Consider the following 20,778-nt stretch of genomic DNA (forward strand, 5'->3'; position numbering starts at 1 on the left):
CATGGCGGCCCTGCCAAAATTTCACAGCCGGACAGGGTCGCTAGTCACGCTAAGTAATGACGGCCGGACAGCTCAGAGGAGTCATCCGACGCAAGAGTTTAACAACGGAGTCGTTTTGAGTGCAGACTCTCTGAAAGATGATAACATATTTGAAGTTAAAATAGATAAAAAGGTAATACCACCTAATGCATTTGCTGAAATTTTGCGTTTTATTGTACGTGTGGACCGAACTGTCTTGTAAAATTGAAATGATCAAAGTAGCATTAATCTGTCACTAACTTACTTCTGAGTGGTATCATGCAATAGAAGACATATTGAAATAACCATTTTGTTTAGTACATTAAAAGTAGCATAAAATTACACGCTTCATCAATTTGTTTATGTAGCACTGAAATGCAATAAAAATAACAGTTTATCAGACATTTCGTATCCAATTTTCCCATGAAACTGTTGAGAGCCCATTGATCAGTTAATTAACATTGATTGTAACACTGGACAACCATGCCTACTAGTTAGTGCTATTTCAAATTTTAGTAAGCTATCGTGTATACAGATTTATACTATCCGAGCTTATATAACAGGAGAGGAGAAGAAAATGAAACGTTCATACCAGGGCTCGAACGTGCTTGTGGGACCTCAGAACACTAGCCAGATACTCTCTCAGTTGAGCTACCTTGTCAGCTGCTTGTCACCAATGATTCGTTCATTGCAATCCTGTCCACTACAATTCTCCTTTCTAAGTCTCTTTTTTCCAAAGTCTTCGCCCTCAGTGTAAGAGACATACAAAACCTTTATACCACCACCATGGGTATTTAGTTGGGTGCCAACTTTTTAACAGAAGATATGGAGAAGAAAATTTGTCAGTAAGAGAGGCCGGTTGTGAATCTGAGGCTGCCATATACGATACACAAGCCATATGCTTTACTGATTGAGCTAGCTACCTTATCACTATAAATGATCAGCCCAGTCCAATCCCATTGCACCACTTTGCAAATTTTAAAATGAGTCTTGTTTTTTGGGCTTTCCTCTCCTTAACCGATTTGTCCCTGAAACGTATTTAGGCTCTTCCAAAAAAGACTAGATCAGACTTCCATTATGAAAGTTCAGGAGTGAATAAGTTAATTATATTAACAGTTAGACTAGCGTTTGAACCTTGGTCTTCCAAACTAGCTACTGTAGCTGAATGCTCTACTAATCGAGCTATATGTTCACAGATGATCAACTTAATCTAGTACCGCTACATGTTAAAAAACTTCCACTTTTCAGATGATATGAATCATAATTGATAAGCCTGAAACATTATTACTGTAAATAATTATCGTATCTGCTATAAGTAGTTAAATTTAATGTACTATGATAGTAGGTTTGAAGTCATTGCTCCCTATGTAACACAGAATCATTTCATTTTCAAAATACATAAATTGGTCTGAATGTATCAAAATCTTTTTTTTTTTTTCTTTTTTTTTTCATTTTGATAACTTCTTTCGATCTGTTAAGTTATTATAAAGATAACATTCTGTATTAGAAAGCAGCTGTTTGATAAATAGATGGTAACAGGTTGTAACCAGTTCATATTTTTCAAATGTTTTTTGAATGAATTTCCTTTTATTGTAATTTTCAGGTGAACTCTTGGAGTGGCTCTATAGAAATTGGAGTGACCACTTGTGACCCAAACAGTCTGAACTTTCCTATAAGTGCTACAGGTTTTCGTGAAGGCACATGGGTAATGTCTGGTAGTTCCATCCTTAAGGATGGCCATTCTGTGATAGAAGAATATGGAGCTGATCTGGACCAGCTGTCGGAAGGGGACAAAGTTGGCGTGATGAGGACTTCGCATGGACATTTACACTTTTTCGTAAATGGAACAGACCAGGGAGTGGCTGCCGTTGACATTGGATCTGTAGTTTATGCAGTTGTAGATCTGTATGGGAAATGTGCTCAAGTATCCATTATTGAAAGTGTTTCTAATGCCAACCAAGAGAATCAGCAAAATGGTAATAGTTAATGTCATCACTTCTGACATTTGAACAAATAATCTTTTTCTTTTGATTTAAGTTAACACTGTAACTATAAGATATAACTGTCACAAAAATTGACATCCTCAGATTTCTGTGACTTGTGGATTTATTATCTCTTACACAAGTAGCCCCAATCTCATAATATATATTAACATTGCAACTTAACACCATTGACATGAGTGGGTCTCAATACGGTATGTGTTTTGATGTGCATTTTGGTTTAGATCAGGAGTTTGAAATGTTTTTATTCTTCTTTCTATCAGTAGAGTTGATGATTGATAGTTTTCTGAAGTTAATTACTGCAGTTCAAAATAACTTGTGTTGGTCTACGTAAAGAAGAAAAAATATGAATATTTCAAAAAGTGTAGATTGCAAATTGTAATACATTGTTTCATCTTTCCTTTTTCAGCTGTGTCAGTAACTAACGATGTAGCTAGTCAGCTGGCTAATGAGTTTTTGACTCAACTGTCTAACCAGATCGTGAACGATTTGACGAGAGGTGCTGAAGCGATGAGTGTTTCTGAAGAGAATGTTGTACACTCAAACGAAAGACTTACATTCCATGAGCGATGTGGAAGTTTGGTGAAGCTGAGCAAGAGTCACAGAACAGCTGAAAGGCGGCGGCCCCTGGAAGAGTTCAACAATGGTGTGGTTATGACAAACCGACCCCTCAAAAATGATGAAATGTTTGAAGTAAGAAAACCATTGATTTGTATGAAACTTATGTATGAAATTTTGTTTTTAAAGGCCCACTACCTTTCCGAAACGGCTTTTAATTTTTAAAATGGGAATGTAAAACAAGATCAATAATTTTGTAGAGTCTTAAAACTTATTAACTTACCGTTAATACTACATTTATCATCACCTTCTGAACGATTTGATTAAAATAAATAAAATGTTTATTTTCATAACGCGGGTCGTCTTATGTTTCCCGCCGTCGTCGTAAATACCGCGCGGTAGTTGACTATCACTGCGCCAGACGGCAAAACAGCGAATGATTCTCCACTGTTTTCATATATTACGCAGGAAATCTTGCATATGTTTGGTGTCGTAACCTTAATTTAGGTCATCGGTATGCATTTTCTGATGTCATTAATGTTTTTTAAGAAACCTTTATATTTTGCTCCGGAAAGGTAATGGGCCTTTAATGTTCAACCTTTATTATTTGTATTGTTAGCTCTATACCCATTTTTTTCACTAATCCAATTCTGTTACTGATATACCGGTATATGCATTTAACACAGGTATCACAAAAATTCTATCATCTATTTTGTCCTTATGTCCGTCCAAATGCAGTAATGACCCAATCTGTTGAGCTTAATTGATATGGGAAATGATTTTATGGTCAGTTTAATTACACTAGTGATGGGCCGATGATAGAAAAAAATGACGTCTTTGCTTTTTAGATCCGGCTCGACATCTTGGTAGACAAATGGTCAGGATCCATAGAAGTAGGCATCACAACACATAATCCATCAACTTTGGATTTCCCAGCAACGATGACTAATATGAGATCAGGTACTTGTATACAAAATTTTAAAATAATTGTAAAAATAAAAAGCAATATTTCATGTACACCCTTCATTCAACAATTAAATTATTGCCAAAAATCTTTCATATTATGTGTTTGCTATATGATACCACGAATTCAGTTTTAAAGGAAACAAAAACATTTATACCGTTAATTATTACAAAGGCTCCACACAAATATTTCTACAAACAGAGGTACCCAAAACTGTAACAATATAGAGTAACTATTTTCATCATTAAATTCTGTTTTATTGAAGGTACTATTATGATGAGTGGATGTGGGATTCTTACCAACGGTAAGGGTACACGTCGGGAGTATGGACAATACAACTTGGACGAACTGGAGGTTAGTGTCGGATAGTTTCGTAGCAGATTGTTTTAGTCCCTCTCCATTAAGGTACCGTAACATAATTATTAAAGTCAATTACGTACTATATGTAGAACTTCAGGGTCAAGATTTATGACTTGGGGACATTTCTTGTTTTAACTTTCATCATCCTTAAGTTTAAATGGCTTCATGATGTTACAAAAGAAATCCAGAAGCACTATAAAATATACCAAGTATATGTTGGTACGTTTGGAAAAATTTGAATATTTTAACTAGTCTATCCTTGTAATGGTATATATGTTATCTACATGGATCTATATGGATATTTGTCATTTTTGAGCCGTGAGTATAGTGTGTTAAAATATTGATCAATTTAATTTAAATAAAGTATATATGTTTAGGCTTATATATACCTTTTATGTTCAATTCTGTAAAATATTTAGCAAGGAGACAGAATTGGACTGATGAGGAAATCTAATGGTCATCTTCACTACTACATCAATGGTCAAGACCAGGGAGTGGCTTCCACGGAACCGCCGGTCACTATCTGGGGCGTAGTTGACCTCTACGGTATGGCAGTCAAGGTGACCATACTAGACAGGAATGACCCTAACTACCCGAACTCATTACCTGTGGCGACACCCCGTAACACCAATATCTTCAGACAGTACCCTGATATGTACGATGATGAACAAGAAGGTAATTAAGCATACCAGGGCTTCACTGTATTGTTAAGTAAGAAGGAAAAGTAACATGAATTGTTTAAATTAATAATATACAGTTTTGGTAACATCTGCATACTAGATTACACCTTGCAGCAGGGTCATTACCCCTAGTTCACTGAATTAATGCTTCATGTTTTTGTCAGTTTAAAACCCATACAACCTTTGTTCACTGCAAGAGTTTTAGATATGTCAAGTTGATTATATTTTATTTTGAATAACAACATTTCATCCAAGTCATTGAAAGTTTTATTTTATCTAAATTTAATTTATTATTATTTTTTAGTAGAGGAAGAAGGATGTGTAGAAAAGCTCCTTTTCCATCCTCACTGTGGTTCCCATGCAGCAGTCATCAGTGGTCAGAAGACGGCCCATAGACCTAAGTAAGTCTACTAGATTAATACGATGTCTATGGTATAGTTTCACTGTAGTACATGTTGTGATGAAAAGCCTTTTATAGTGTATCATCAGGCCATATTTCAAAAAAGTGTTACATAGTCAATATCAAAACATTGATTCTGTTATTTACCTTTTAAATTGTTATCATAATTATTGTTTTAACTGATTCCAGGTAATTTGAATACATTTTAATAATTATGTTATTACTTTGAGTATTCAAGATAATGTAGATTTTATCACAACCAAACAGACTCAGAGAATACAAGATTTTATCACAACCAAACAGACTCGGAGAATACAAGATTTTATCACAACCAAACAGACTTGGAGAATACAAGATTTTCCTGTGTGAATTGAATGTCAGCTTGCATATTGACCTTGATGATTCTGACATGTATGTGTTGCAGATTGTCAATTTTATTCAGATAATTTCAATTATTTTGTGGTACTTTTATTATCAGCGCTCTTGATGATTTCAACAATGGCGTGGTCCTAACAAGTCGACACTTGCGACCAGAGGAACTGTTTGAGGTGCGGATAGACAGAATGATAGACAAATGGGCGGGGTCAATAGAGATAGGTGTGACGTTACACTCGCCACACGACCTTGACTTCCCCTCCACCATGACTAACATCCGATCTGGTACGTGGATGATGACAGGGAATGGAGTGATGCACAATGGCACAACTATAATTGATGAGTACGGACAGAACCTTGACAGGTTAAAGGTAAGGGGAAGGCAGTTATCTAAGGTATTGCGACAATAATTATTATTCTGCTACAATCAAGATTGCAAAATGACTCAATTTTTAGCTCACCTGGCCCGAAGGGCCAGTGAGCTTATGTCATGGCGCGGCGTCCGTCGTCCGTCCGTCCGTCCGTCCGTCCGTCCGTCCGTCCGTCAACATTTCCTTTAAATCGCTACTAGTCATAGAGTTCTGCATGGATTGTAACCAAATTTGGCCACAAGCATCCTTGGGGGAGAGGGAACAGAACTTGTATAAATTTTGGCTCTCTACCCCCGGGGGCAGGAGGGGCGGGGCCCAATAGGGGAAATAGAGGTAAATCCTATAAATCGCTACTTGTCCTAGAGTTCTGCATGGATTGTAACCAAATTTGGCCACAAACATCCTTGGGAAAAGGGGAACAGAACTTGTATAAATTTTGGCTCTGACCCCCCGGGGGCAGGAGGGGCGGGGCCCAATAGGGGAAATAGAGGTAAATCCTTTAAATCGCTACTTGTCATAGAGTTCTGAATGGAATGTAACCAAATTTGGCCACAAACATCCTTGGGGGAGGGGGAACAGACCTTGTATAAATTTTGGCTCTGACCCCCCGGGTGCAGGAGGGGCGGGGCCCAATAGGGGAAATAGAGGTAAATCCTTTAAATCGCTACTAGTCATAGAGTTCTGAATGGAATGTAACCAAATTTGGCCACAAACATCCTTGGGGGAAGGGGAACAGAACTTGTATAAATTTTGGCTCTGGTCCCCCGGGGGCAGGAGGGGCGGGGCCCAATAGGGGAAATAGAGGTAAATCCTTTAAATCGCTACTAGTCATAGAGGTCTACATGAATTGTAACCAAATTTGGCCACAAACATCCTTGGGGGAAGGGGAACAGAACTTGTATAAATTTTGGCTCTGACCCCCTGGGGGCAGGAGGGGCGGGGCCCAATAGGGGAAATAGAGGTAAATCCTTTAAATCGCTACTAGTCATAGAGTTCTACATGGATTGTAACCAAATTTGGACACAAACATCCTTGGGGGAAGGGGAACAGAACTTGTATAAATTTTGGGTCTGGAGTGGGGAGGGGGCCAATAGGGGAAATAGAGGTAAATTCTATAAATCGCTACTAGTCATAGAGTTCTGCATGGAATGTAACCAAATTTGGCCAGAAATATCCTTGGGAGAATAAGAACTGAGTTTGTATAAATTTTGGCTCTGGTCCCGGGGGGCAGGAGGGGCGGGGCCTAATAGGGCAATTATAGGTAAATCCTATAAATCGGTACTTGTCCTAGAGTTTTGCATGCATTGTAACCAAATTTGGCCATAAACATCCTTGGGGGTAGGAGAACAGAACTTGTATATATTTTGGCTCTGACCCCCTGGGGGCAGGAGGGGTGGGGCCCAATAGGGGATTTAGAGGTTAATATTAAAATTCCTTCAGAAAAGAAACAATGAACCTGTATTCAGAACATTACTTGGCATTACAAACCAGGTGAGCGATACAGGCCCTCTGGGCCTCTTGTTGAAAAGTTAGTGTAATGATCATGATGAACTGACTTATTCACTGTAAATATTAGTATAGCCGTCGTATAGAAATTGAAATAAGTGCAACAATTTCTTGTGCTAAAAACTCTAAAATTAGATTACAATGTACCATTTAAAGATGCTCCACCGCTGACAAATAGTATTTTACTTCAAGTTAAAATTACAAAAAAATAATTAATTGCATCCCGAAAAAATTCCGTGGCACTATATTCTATATGGAATGAAGTACTGATTGCGCATGCACCAAAGGCACAATAAATTATTTTATGTTATTTTTTTTTGTGTTAATAAGACACATATATACACAATTAAAGATGCTCCACCGCCGACAGAGCATAAATGATATTCATCATTTGAACAATAATTGGTGTTTAATCGTGTATATATATGCCTAATTAATACAAAAAATATCATAAAATAATTCATTTCGCCTTTGGTGCATACACACTCATTACTTCATTCTATATAAGATATAGTGCCACGGAATTTTTTCGGGATGCAATTAATCATTTTTCATATTTTTAACTTTAAGTAAAATTAGAAGCTCAAACTTTCCAATGGTGGTAATGGTATAAAATAAGTAACTTTTGTAACTGAAGAAAAATACAAAATCGTCTGCTCCTGTTTTAGATAGTAAAAAAATACCATTTTACAGCGGTGAAGCATCTTTAAACACCAATTATTGTTCAAGTAATGAATACAATTTATGGTCCGTCGGCGGTGGAGCATCTTTAAATAGTAAATGAGTCTTTACAAAATCATACAAAGCGAGTAACAAATGCTCCTGTCGATGGCCATGTACTGTGAAAATCCTAGTTATCTTATATCAAAAATATAATCATTGATTAAAAAAGTCCAAAAACATTGAATTTGTTAATGTACTGTATTCCACATTTTGAATATAACTTCTTATAAAGCTTATGCAGCTGTACATTGCATGCTATTAAGAAGGAACTTTTGAATTACAGACAGGAGACCGTGTGGGTGTGAGGAGGAAGACAGATGGGACTTTACATTTCTATGTGAATAGTATAGACCAGGGCCAGGCAGCGTCCAACGTACCCGAGTTTGTATATGGAGTCATTGATCTGTATGGGCAGGCTGCACAGGCTACGGTAGTAGATCATTCAGGTAGGAATCCAACTTAGAGTCATAAATATGTCTGAATTCTCATACTTAGATTATATTGGTGTCAGCTTGAACTCACATTTCCAAAAATCCAGATTTAAGATTTCAAAATTGCAGTAATGGTAACTAAGATTGAAGATTCATCATTTTTCAAAATGTCAAATTCCATGGTATTCAAGCTTTCTTAATATGTATCATAAATATATCTGAATTCTCATATTTAGATTATATTGGTGTCAACTAGAACTCACATTTCCAAAAATCCTGATTTAAGATTTAAAAATTGCAGTAATGGTAACTAAGATTAAGATATAACATTTTTCAAAATGTCAAATTCCATGGTATTCAAGCTTTCTTTATATTCCTGTGATATTTAGTGAGTAATTTATACCTTCAATGATAAACATTTTGATAATTTCAGAATCACTGTGTTCACCTGATGCAGAATCTAGCTGTGCCCTAGAAACAGAAGAACTTAAATTCCACTCTATGCATGGACAGAATGCCATTGTCCTAAACAATGGACGAACAGCTGCTCGGCCAAACGCCACGGGGGAGTTCAACGATGCGATCATCATGAGTAATCGCCCGCTGAAAGATAATGAATTGTTTGAAGTTATCATTGAGAAGATGGTGGATAGGTGGTCAGGTTCTATAGAAGCTGGTAAGTGGTTCAGTAGAATTTGCTGCCCAAGTTTCCTCTGGTTCTGACTTACACATTCATATTTAGAGAGATAATTGGTGTAAGCTAGCCCCTAGTCACAACACCAGGCTTAAATGTTTTGGCAAATAAAGTGATGTCTGTTGTATTATTCTAGCCTGGGTTACCTCTGGCCAAGGCATCAGTCTTCAACTTGTAGACTTCTTAGGGGGAAAAAACAAATATTCAATTTACAATATAAATATTACCTTTTCTAGTAATACTAAAGTAACAGTATATAAGGTATTAATTGGGGTCGTTTGTTAAAGACTAGAAATAATCATATCATTACTATATAGTATAAATACATAGTGCTGTATATATACGGTGCGTATATTTTTAGGTGTGACCCTCATCAAAGCTGAGGATTTAGACTTCCCCAATACCATGACAGATATTGAGTATGATACATGGATACTAAGGTAAGCCATAATTACAGTTCCTTTTTAGTAGCACAGATACAAAATCTATCAAGTGTGAATGTAATTTGAAAGTCCCAGTGTTGAAAATTTTTTAATTTGATTCTCTACTAGAGTTTAGATTAGAGAAAATTTCAATGATAGCCTTAAGTTTGATATTATGAATACATGTACCACATTATATAGTCACAAAGATGTTCTATTTAATGTATAACTCCATCTATTTGCAATAATACTTTGGAAGGAAACATTTGTCATATTTACCAAGACATTTGTATAATATTATTCATTGTATTAAATAATCTCAATACAACTTTACTTTGAAATCAAGAGCTATATACTTGAACACATGCTTCTTTCAGTGGCTCTGCCATTATGCAGGATGGCTCAACAATCCGTAACGGGTACCCTCTCGACCTAGATATCATGTCGGTCGGCTGTCGGATCGGTATGATGAGATGTTGTGATGGTACATTACACTATTATTTTAATGGTATGGACCAGGGTGTAGCCTGCTCTGATGTACCTCCAGGTAAGTTATAATGGATGACACTTATACACCATTCCTTCATATGAATAGTCTGGGATCCCTACAAACCGAATGTTACTGAGTCGCCGAAATATTTCAATTTTTTCTGGATAGTTCAGTACCTTTAGGACCCTCTTAAAGGTAGGTTTCGCCCAACGAAATATTAAGACAACGAAATTGAAATTTATCCTGTACATAGATATAATGTTCGGATTATTTTCGATGCATACAGCAAACAATATGGGTGGTCAGTTTCCTAGCTTGACCAGGAAAATACTCCTCTAAAAATAGAGCAAAGTCAAGCTTTACATAGAACATGACATATTTTTTTCAAAACGAGGCCACATCAACAAACGGAAGCGTGCAACAAAATGTCAGATAGTAGTGACAGTCTAACCACGGCATGTTTAGTAAAAAACAACAACAACAAATCAAAGTACAATGGATTGTTTATACATATCATTTAATCTTTAACACTTCAAGTTATTTACATACGCTCGCTAGCTTAGTACATCAAACACATATGTAGTTAGTCTGCCGCTGTATGCGCACTGACATATGTGTTGAAATTTAACTCACCACGTGCAACACAAGTCCCAACAGAATCCGGGGCGAGTTCCACTTGAGATGTGCTTCTGTTTCTTCTATTGCTACATGCCATCTCAGAATTTCATTACCTAGAGATATCCTAGGGTGTTACCCAGTCCATTCTAATTTCCTACTCTTGGTTGCCGACAAGTCCCAACAGAATCTGGGGCGAGTTCCGCTTGAGATGTGCTTCTGTTTCTTCTATTGCTACATGCCATCTCAGAATTTCATTACCTAGAGATATCCTAGGGTGTTACCCTGTCCATTCTAATTTCCTACTCTTTGTTGCCGATTCAAATACATTTTTTTCTCATACGCTTACGTTCAGCCATTTTGTTTACTTTTAGTGTGTAACAATAAGCATGCGCTAAACTTCGACAACACAATCCATCGCAGCTTCATTTACATACTATCCTGTCAGCCAGACATGTTAACAAATCAAGGATTTCCTTCAATTTTGTATCCAAGACACATTTGTTCAATCTCATACGCATTAAGAAATTAAATTGAGGTATTTTTAACATGTTTTTTCACCTTTTCCGTTCATCAGATTTTACAAAAAAATATTTAGTTGGTTGGGCGAAACCTACCTTTAAGGTTACGTACATCAATACAGATGACCAAACATGGTCCTTGTATTTTGGTATAATTTGTAAAATTGGTTAAATGAAGTTAGATTTGAAAGTTGATTTTGTTACATATTCAATTAAGATAAACTATTGACAAAAGTCAATACGATTAGACAGCAGACATTGCCTATATAAGTCTTCTACATATCCCTTTTCATTAAACAAGCTTCAAGTATAAATCTGTTACCTGTAACTTCTCCTTAGACATCCTTTAGTAATACATATATTTATCCTGCTCCTAATATGTCTTGGTTATTTCATTTAACCTCCCTCCCCCATATGATATGTTACTGTGATTTTTCCTTGCCTTCTATTTGTTATCAATCTGATTGTCTGACCAGGTGTGTCAGCTGTCATTGACCTATATGGACAGTGTGCTCAGGTGTCAATAACCAGTGGCTCCGGCATATTACCCACTGACAACAATGTACTACATACAGATATGGTACAGTCTGTTACATCACCTGTAAGCACAGGTAAGAATGTCTGACACGTAACACAGGACTGTATTTCTCGAAACAAACTTCAGTCAAGATTTCTTCCTGTATGATGCATAATGAAGTGACTTAAGCATAATGAAGTGACTTAAGCATAATAAAGTGGTATAAGTTTTTTCTGTGTTTTCGTTTTAAGAAATCAAAGTTGTGAAAGAATAATTAAGCTGAGAATCATTTGTTTTCCTGCCAGAAATGTTTTTGCTGAATTAAAATTGTTTTAAATTATTGAATTTTCTGTATGTGATACTTTAATATAGAATTATTGAACAATTTCAAATTCATCCATTCGACTAACTTTTCTCAAAATTGATTTTGCACCATATCAATATGTTTAAGGTTTTCTATTAATGTGATTTATATATTGACATTTTCTATTCATTTTGATATTCTTTTCTACAGATGTCACACATAGATTTAGTCAATGCTGTGGGAAGAACATCACTATAAAGAACAATGGCGCCATGGCGTGTCGAGCTCGTAACTTCCAGCATGGTCTCATCTTCAGCTCAGATCCACTGAGACGAGATGAACTCTTTGAAGTAATTTAATTTTCATTAAAAATATTATTTCATTAAATATATTATTATTTTCTTACAATTACTAGCATTAAATAACTTGCATCTAACTGTAATGTTGTCATTTCATGTATTTATCAATAAGTTTATGTTAAAATAATTGTATTTTGCATATTTAAGATAGCTTCAGTGATAAATTTGCATAGCTTCAGTGATTACTTTGCATGATGTGCTTTTAGTTATTTGTGAGTTTGATAATAGCCATATTTTGGAGTCAAAGGTGTTTGAATAATGAAATGTATTTGCTAGGATTTGTCCATGTGCTGATGTTTTTCCTCTGGATACTCCTTTCAAATTACATATAGTAAATGTGTAATTTGTAGAATATTTAAAGTCTGGCCAATTAATAAACACACAGTGTCGGATGTGGTAGACTTGATTAGAATATATTGTAAATTGGGATAATTGAATGTAATGTACATGACTACAACTAAACTAAATGTTGACATTTACTGAATAAATTTTCAGATAAAAGTGGAGCAGTTATCTAAGGTATGGTCAGGGTCACTACACATTGGACTGACCACTCTAGCTATCTCGGACACCACACCCATCTCATCGATTCCATCATCTGCACTCGCTTTGACCACAAAGTTGACCTGGATTGTCACCAGCTCAGAGGTCAGGAAATCAGGAATCATCATCAAAGAAAACTACGCTCCCTCATTAGAGCGTTTAGAGGTAAGGGGTCAACTCATGAATCAAACACTTTTCCAAGGAACACTAGAAAATCATTGATAATAACTTTAGTTATTTTAAGGTTACAAGGGCATCTTCCAGACCCCAGAACTTCAAAATTGATAATACCCATTCATACTTAGCAGGGTGTATATGATGATTTTGAATTCCAAGAGGGGAGAGAGTGTTAAGATTATTCTTTCGCATACATTGTATCCCATTCAAAAATTTGAATGTTTCAAAGTGCAATATACATATTTAAAACAAAATTCTTTTTAGTCACCGTTTAATATTGACCAAAGAACTTTTAGGGGAAACTCTCAAGAGTATGGAAATAATGAATATGATATCTTGAATCGGTATTGCCTTGATAATTATTAATTACAATAAAAATAAATTTTGGTATATACCTGTTAAAATATTTAATACTGTATACTGTTATTACTTTGAATTACCAGGATAACCAGGGTTATGAGTACCTAATACATTTTGTATAAGCAAATCAAATATGAAATAAAAATCTTCTATACTACATGTAACTGTAGGGGTAATTACATGTTATTTCTGGTTAGTGGTCTGTACGTTCTTTATTTTTATTGTATGTTCACAGGTTGGGGACAAGGTAGGTGTGAAGAGATGTCGAGATGGCACGATGCATATCTTATTGAATGGCGAGGACCTAGGTGTAGCAGCTTCTAATATACAAAAGGTTGGTTTGTTTTACACAAATAAGGAAGTATGTTAAAATGATGACACCAATATCAAACTGCTGTATCAGCGATTACAGTGTAAAATTTGCATGTTACAGAATTATCCACTCTTGCCAGTTTGCAAGTGTAATGTCGTACTTTTCGGAGAAAATAACATGAGCTCAACTCGATTTGCGCTCTTCTAAGAAGAGAAGTCTTCTCAGAAGATCTTCCAGCCTATAGACGGAAGAGCTTCCAGAAGTAGAAGAGCTACAATCAAGTGAACGGAAGTTGTATTTTAGAAGTAGAAGAGAGCAAATCGAGTTTGGCTCGAAGTTTCACTCACAAATTAATGGCTTTGCAATGGATGCCTACCTGCAAGGGAGGTAACTCTGTAATGTGCAAAGACAGAATACAGTGTTCTACCATTATATAGCTCTAAAAACTTAACTTTGCTATGTATGCCTGAAGCATTTTCAGCTTATTTATAAACTCCTTTCCACATGAACATTGGTACAGCTTTGATAATGCTTGATTTTGTTTTACAGAATGTCTTACAGCTATGATAATGCTTGATTTTGTTTTACAGAATGTCTTCGCAGTGATTGACCTGTTTGGTGTTGTGGAGACAGTGTCGGTTACAAGTAGCGCCTCATCTGATAATCTAATGATGCTTAGTCAGCAGTCTCAGAGTGTTGTGTCTGACGTAACTGATAACAATGAGGTAAAAACATAGTCTAATCATCATAATACGAAATCATTTCAATACTTTACTTATTTCAATTTATTTAAAAGTGAATATATAAAGCCATTTGAAAGGTTTCAAGACTTGTGTTGTTCCAGATTGACAAGTGTTTTATCTGTTTCTGTAGATGTGTATTTGATTTTAATCCGTTTTGCCCTTTGATATTTCACAAACCTAATTTTACATGCTGTTTAATAATATGTAATTTCCATCCGTCTATTTGTATATGTAGACACAGATTTTCTCTTTCAAGTCACTGAATCTATATTTTGTTTATGTTTGTTCTAGTTTCAAAAAATGTCTTTGGTTTATTTTCCATGAATGTTGTTTTTTCCAGACTGAACGTGATCAGGATCAAGATACAAACACATCATGTTGTTTAGAGTTCCACTGTAACCATGGTAAAAATGTTCTCCTTAGTAACAACAATCTGACAGCCCAACGGACAGCTAGCTATAACCAAGGCATTCTGGTATCGAATCGCCCACTACAACGTAACAAACTCTTTCAGGCAAGTATCCTTAGCCGTCATCAGGATGTACATGGAGGATCGTGAATTCATCTGGACAGTTGATAGATGTTAATTGACATTATATGACAAATGTAACAAATCTGAATTATCTGAATGAAGCAGTTGAAGATATTTGGATCCATAAAACCTAATGCTATTCAAATCGCTTTTCGTCGGTGGTCCGTTGTCCGTCCGTTAACAATTCTTGTTACCGCTATTTCTCAGAAAGTACTGGAGGGATCTTTCTCTAATTTCATTTGTAGGTTTCCCTAGGGCCCTAGTTGTGCATATTTCATTTTGGGACTAATCGGTCAATAAAATGGCCGCCAGGCAGCCATCTTGGATTTTGATAGTTAAAGTTTGTTACCGCTATTTCTCCGAAAGTACTGAAGGGATCTGTCTCAAATTGCATTTACAGGTTCCCCTAGGGGTCTAGTTGTGCATATTGTATTTTGGGACCGATCGATGAACAAGATGGCCGATAGGCCGCCATCTTAGATTTTGATAATTGAAGCTTGTTACCACTAGTGCTCAGAAAGTACTGAAGTGATCTGTCTCAAATTTGATATGTATAGGACCTTATTTGAGCATATTGCATTTTCGGACTGATCAGTCAAAAAGATAGCCGACAGGTATCCATCTTGGATTTTGATAATTGAAGTTTGTTACTCAGAAAGTACTAGAAGGATCTTTCTCAAATTTCATATGTAGTAATATGTACAGCTGTAGGAAAAGTTTGAAAAGCAGAGAAAAGATCCCCCTTTTGTTTAACAGACTAGACTTAGATCATTCTTAGGTGGGCGCCAAGATCCCTCTGGGATCTCTTGTTATGAAATAACTACAGGTATTTGAGGATATGTCAGGTTTTGATAATAAATACATAATGTACTTGCTATGACTATTTTCCTTCATTGACACTGTGAATTAATTCATAAAGTTTTGACTTAGTATTAACTCAATGCAAATTTATTACTACCGGTATTTACGGCCTGAATTACTGAATAAAAAATTTAAATAAGTATTGCAGTGAGTATTTTTCCTACTTTTTTCAAGAATTAAGAAAATAAAACGCCTCTTATTTTGTCTTTAGGTGCGGTTAAATAGTCTCAACCCTAAGTGGAGTGCCTCACTGATGATTGGAATATTAGGCTTTTCACCGGAGCGGTACAACTTCCCTGTGTCAGCAATCTGTATTAAAAAGTCCTGTATTATTATCCAGGGGGACTCTGTATATAACTGTGGCTGCAAGGTAAGGATTTCATACCATGATCTTTGTAATAAACAGCAAGACTTGGCAACGTCGGAGCTCTTGTTGAATTCTCAAAACAAAACGTGCTCTATATGAAAAGAAGTACAAATTAGAGTGAATAGGTTGCATCTCTTCTCTAAGGTATCTTTTACTCCTGTGACTGTGGTATATATTTTTTTCATATCAAAATTGTTTTTAAAATTTGATAGAGTGTTTCCCTTAATTCGTAGTTTTGAAAATAATAATAACAAAAAAATTAAAATGCAAAATAAGTCCTTTTATGTTTGAACTGAATGCCTGTTTTTGAGTTTCAAAATAAAAAATGCAATAAGATATTTAAATTTTGTCTTTGCTTTAATTAAAATGCCTGTTATTAATTATAATTATTCATTATGGTTGATCAGGTAAAGGAACATTACGGCCCCAATATTGACCGGCTACAGTCAGGTCACTGTGTCGGTGTGTTAGTGGATGAAGAGGCATGTCTCCATCTTTACATTAATGGAGTGGACCAGGGGGTGGCAGCCCGAGACGTCCCTAACCCTTGTCACGCCCTTATTGATCTGTATGGCCAGTGTCAGGAGGTATGTACTGTACACTCAGGTTTTAGTATGCTAATTGGTAGACTGTGTCTAGCTCTTAGTAGACTCATATTATGAATATATTCCTTGTAAATTCATGATCATGAATCAAAAAGCAAGGTTGATTTAAGCTTGCTTCATTGTCTTAAGAAAATCTTTGGTATGAGATTGTTTTGTTCTATAACTTTTAGGAATATGATACTGTAATGAAGCTCCATCAGTACAACATTTTGATTTATACACATTCAGGTTAATGATGTTAAACTGCATATTATTATCAGATAAATCAAAAGTTTACATTCCTACAATCTTATTCAATTTGATATCATGGTGCATTGATGTAACATGTAACCTATAACAAATCCAGAGAACAAGTGCTCGGCACTTATCATCCTGTATTGATATTTATGATTAAACTTTATGCAGATCACCGTGGTTACAGAAGAATCAGCGGTGTCGTCACCAGTCAGTGCTGTGGATGAGAGAGAAAAGGCAGACATTGATGATGGTAAGGTCATCTTTGATGAAAAGATCATTTTTATTTTTCATTTTAGATTAACATTCTGTAGTATAACTATGTCTGTTAAACATTATTTTTGTCAATTAATGATTATCTTGTTTTTATTCACATCATACGTGAATCAGCTACTTCCCATAATATGTGATGTATGAGTTATCTCCCTTTTCTTGTGGTTAGTTTTTAATAATTATCAAAAATTTATTGCGATTTATCAGTTACTTTTATTTGTTTATGAACATCAGTGGTGAAAGAGAAATTACATCGTGTGAGTAGTGACATCAATGTAACGAGGAACTGTGAATACCAGAATATCTGTGCAAGGATCAAGTCTCAACTTGGACTCCCAGGTTAGTTATTTTAAAAATACTAATGTCTGGGCTTTCTTCGTCTAGCATTCTACCTCTGGATCATGCATTTGATACCAGTCAAAGACCATAAACTGTCTTTAAAAAATGAATTGTCCTATCTGTTACTGTAACCATACTCATTTTGGTGCAGTCAAAATTTAATGCAAAATGGATTTTGAACAAATTAGCGCAATGATGAATTTGTGTATTCATAATTAATTGTGTATCAAAAACTTGCAAAACCGGTGTATATATCACAGTCATATTTAAATGCAAAGTTTCAGAAATTCTCTATAATATGATTATGGCTAAAAAATGTTTGTATGCAGTGATTGGATGCAACACAAATAGAATTATCATCTGCTGTGAACTATGAAATAGTCAAAGAAAAAGTTGTTTGGTAAGAAAGGTAGGTAGGACTAGTTCATTTTTAATCATACTGAATCTTGATCTTTACAGAGAGCTACTTTGATGTTCAGAGTAACGTATGTTTTTGTGAGACATGTCACAAAATCAGAAAAGAGGAGGTATATTATAAACGTGGTGATCCGCCACGGGAGTATGCAATCCCCTATGGCTGGTGCCGGTTTTCTATAAGGTGAGAAAGACGGTGATCCTATAAATGTACCTTGTGTGTAGGTAAACTTTATAAATATGGATAAAGATAAAGCTCCTTTATGTGGACTTTGTTGAGATATCAATTTAAATGTACAGATTAATTTCAAACTTGTTTTGTGTCTCTAAATGAATATGAATGATTTAATCATTTATCAACTAGAATATACCAGTTTTGCTAACAAAGGGCATTCAGTCTGATACTCTCCCTGAATGGGGAAAGGAGAGAGTATCATATTGAATACCATTGGCTAGCGAAATATACCTGACCATATATAGAACACTAAAATAATGTACACTCTTATATGGATAACTTTTTTTTGTAGGTTACTCAATAAAGCTAATGCATTAAACATAGCAGAGAAGTGGCATGTTGGTTACTATGGTGCCCGTATGGAAGCTGTGAGGAGAATTCTCGACAATGGAGATCTTCATGCTGTGGGTAAGGGCAGATAATTTTACTTACCAGTCACTCTTAGGAGATGACATTTTGCACCTCCGTTTGACCCCACACATATGTATGTGAATAGGCAAATAGATATTGTTTCGTTTACTTGATATATACATAAATTATTTACACTTCAAACGAACCACAAGTAATTATTTTCGAAGTTGTAAATCGATTTTAATTGTTTAATAACAAAAAATATTCCAATATTAGATTCTTGTTTACGTTAGATCGACACATATGAATATTTGAGAAACAGCTAAACGATCGATATCAAATGCAATTAGATTCTACTAAACAGGATTGGATTTGTGTCTACAATTCTGAACCTAAATAATAAACAAATTTACGTACATTTGCCTGGCAAAATGAACTTACGATCGTGATTAAACTTCAAAGTGCCGATCAACTAGTAGTGTTGTTTTTAACATGTGTACATGAATTCGAAAATGGCGGCAGGTGATGAAGCCATGCGTTCACTCGACCTAAATGTGTTTTGAGAATTTTCCCTGTATTGTTGATCTATACGGTGAAAAGCTTGATAACATTTCAGAAATCAATGCATATTCAAGAAGCAATGAAACAACGTAGCAAGTATCTTTTGTATCCTAAGCTTACATACTGTATGAAACTTGCGGTAGTCATTGCACGCCGACTTTGCATGCTTTTATGTCTCGTTCAACGAGACGCTTGATACGCACATGTCTGTCGTAGTCAACAAGACTATGGTTGAACGAGACTACTCATGAATGGCGATTGTTGTAAGGAAGCATGGTTTCTCCAACCGATCGCGAACTAAGGTACGTTACGTTAATAAATAAACATATTTGAAAATGCAAATGCTTTAATTAGATGTTTGAGTCAGTGAATATACTAAAGTTATGATCAACCGCTGCTGATGTAAATCGTAACAGCGTCGAATACCTTTGCAGATTCATGCATAAAATAACAAGCCATACTATAACGTTAATCTGTTACCAGGATGATTTCTAGTAAAAGCGAAGTATCTTGAAACATATCGGCGAATTTCGCTAAAAATATATTGCAACATTGAACAATATTCGATTTTATTTTTAGAATTTCCCAAATATTTTATTCAAATAACCGGAGGTCATGTAAAAGTCTATGCAAATACACGGAGTTGAAAAACAAAGATAAAGAAGGAAAAAATCGGGACTGCAGAATTTTATGCAAATAACCGAAATATTCGAATAACCGTTATTCGATTATGTGGAGTCCTCTGTATTTGCTTATTTGTCACAAATGGTTGTCTTAAATGTTTTGGTATGTGTTGTAGTGATAGGACTAGTATTGGGGAATATTTTGTAAAACCTTGTTTTATCTACTTTATAAAGAACAACACTTTTCGTCCAGAATTGTTAATTTTTATATCATTAACAGTGTCCCTCTAAAATTAGTCAGGTAAAATGACCCTAATTATATCAAATATGTTGATTAAACTCTGAACCGACTAGACACTAAAAGATCTAATTAAGAAAAGTGTAATTATGAAGTATTGATTACAGGTGAAGTTGCCACAGGAGGGAGTATACTCCTACCCCAGCCTGTTCCCGTCACAGAAAAGTCCAGTCCCGATGGCTGTGGTCTCAAACAGATATTTCTCTCCCCCACTATCAGATACGCAGGCTGCAATGAGTTTTCTCCAAAATACAGGTAAATTCTGTCCTTTGATTGCCTTCCAAATATAATGATATGTTGTCAGCCACACTTAATGGAGTAATCTGATTAACTTTTTCCATACCGTAATACCGGACCACGTTCAGGATCGGAAGTCATTATTAGACTCCTTCCCGCACATTTGAGCAATATGGCAGATTGTTTATTTTGTGTTTTTTATGCGTTGTAATGAGGTTGGAATTATGCCAAAATAATGCAGAAAAATGAGAACCGATGTTAATGGCATTCACAAATTTGTTCGATAACAAATATCTTTATTTTCCGTGTTTTAAGTTATTTATTTTGGTTTTTTTTTAACTCATTCACCCTTTAAAACGCACAAAGACCCTTTCTAAATTAAAGACTAGAGTAGTCCAATAGGA

At 35.5% G+C, this 20,778-nt stretch overlaps 1 protein-coding gene across 2 annotated transcripts in view; it reads left to right on the forward strand.

Moving 5' to 3' along the window:
- Positions 1-20,778, forward strand: part of LOC138319804 (neuralized-like protein 4) — a 27,510-nt gene continuing 6,732 nt past the window's right edge. Inside the window, exons 1-25 of one of the 2 annotated variants that reach the window (XM_069262938.1) lie at positions 1-172; positions 1,622-1,994; positions 2,428-2,711; positions 3,425-3,536; positions 3,806-3,894; positions 4,320-4,575; positions 4,885-4,981; positions 5,459-5,726; positions 8,239-8,401; positions 8,820-9,062; positions 9,442-9,520; positions 9,880-10,049; positions 11,605-11,739; positions 12,160-12,299; positions 12,804-13,016; positions 13,624-13,722; positions 14,292-14,426; positions 14,785-14,958; positions 16,049-16,207; positions 16,612-16,791; positions 17,215-17,296; positions 17,551-17,655; positions 18,115-18,253; positions 18,597-18,712; positions 20,245-20,392. In XM_069262938.1, the coding sequence (XP_069119039.1) occupies positions 2-172; positions 1,622-1,994; positions 2,428-2,711; positions 3,425-3,536; positions 3,806-3,894; positions 4,320-4,575; positions 4,885-4,981; positions 5,459-5,726; positions 8,239-8,401; positions 8,820-9,062; positions 9,442-9,520; positions 9,880-10,049; positions 11,605-11,739; positions 12,160-12,299; positions 12,804-13,016; positions 13,624-13,722; positions 14,292-14,426; positions 14,785-14,958; positions 16,049-16,207; positions 16,612-16,791; positions 17,215-17,296; positions 17,551-17,655; positions 18,115-18,253; positions 18,597-18,712; positions 20,245-20,392 (4,130 nt within the window). In that variant the 5' untranslated portion in view covers position 1. The remainder of the gene's footprint in view (positions 173-1,621; positions 1,995-2,427; positions 2,712-3,424; positions 3,537-3,805; positions 3,895-4,319; positions 4,576-4,884; positions 4,982-5,458; positions 5,727-8,238; positions 8,402-8,819; positions 9,063-9,441; positions 9,521-9,879; positions 10,050-11,604; positions 11,740-12,159; positions 12,300-12,803; positions 13,017-13,623; positions 13,723-14,291; positions 14,427-14,784; positions 14,959-16,048; positions 16,208-16,611; positions 16,792-17,214; positions 17,297-17,550; positions 17,656-18,114; positions 18,254-18,596; positions 18,713-20,244; positions 20,393-20,778) is intronic. The other variant, XM_069262944.1, reaches the window with a different exon arrangement.

The sequence above is a fragment of the Argopecten irradians genome, chromosome 1, assembly GCF_041381155.1.
Source record: "Argopecten irradians isolate NY chromosome 1, Ai_NY, whole genome shotgun sequence".
NCBI lineage: Eukaryota > Metazoa > Mollusca > Bivalvia > Pectinida > Pectinidae > Argopecten > Argopecten irradians.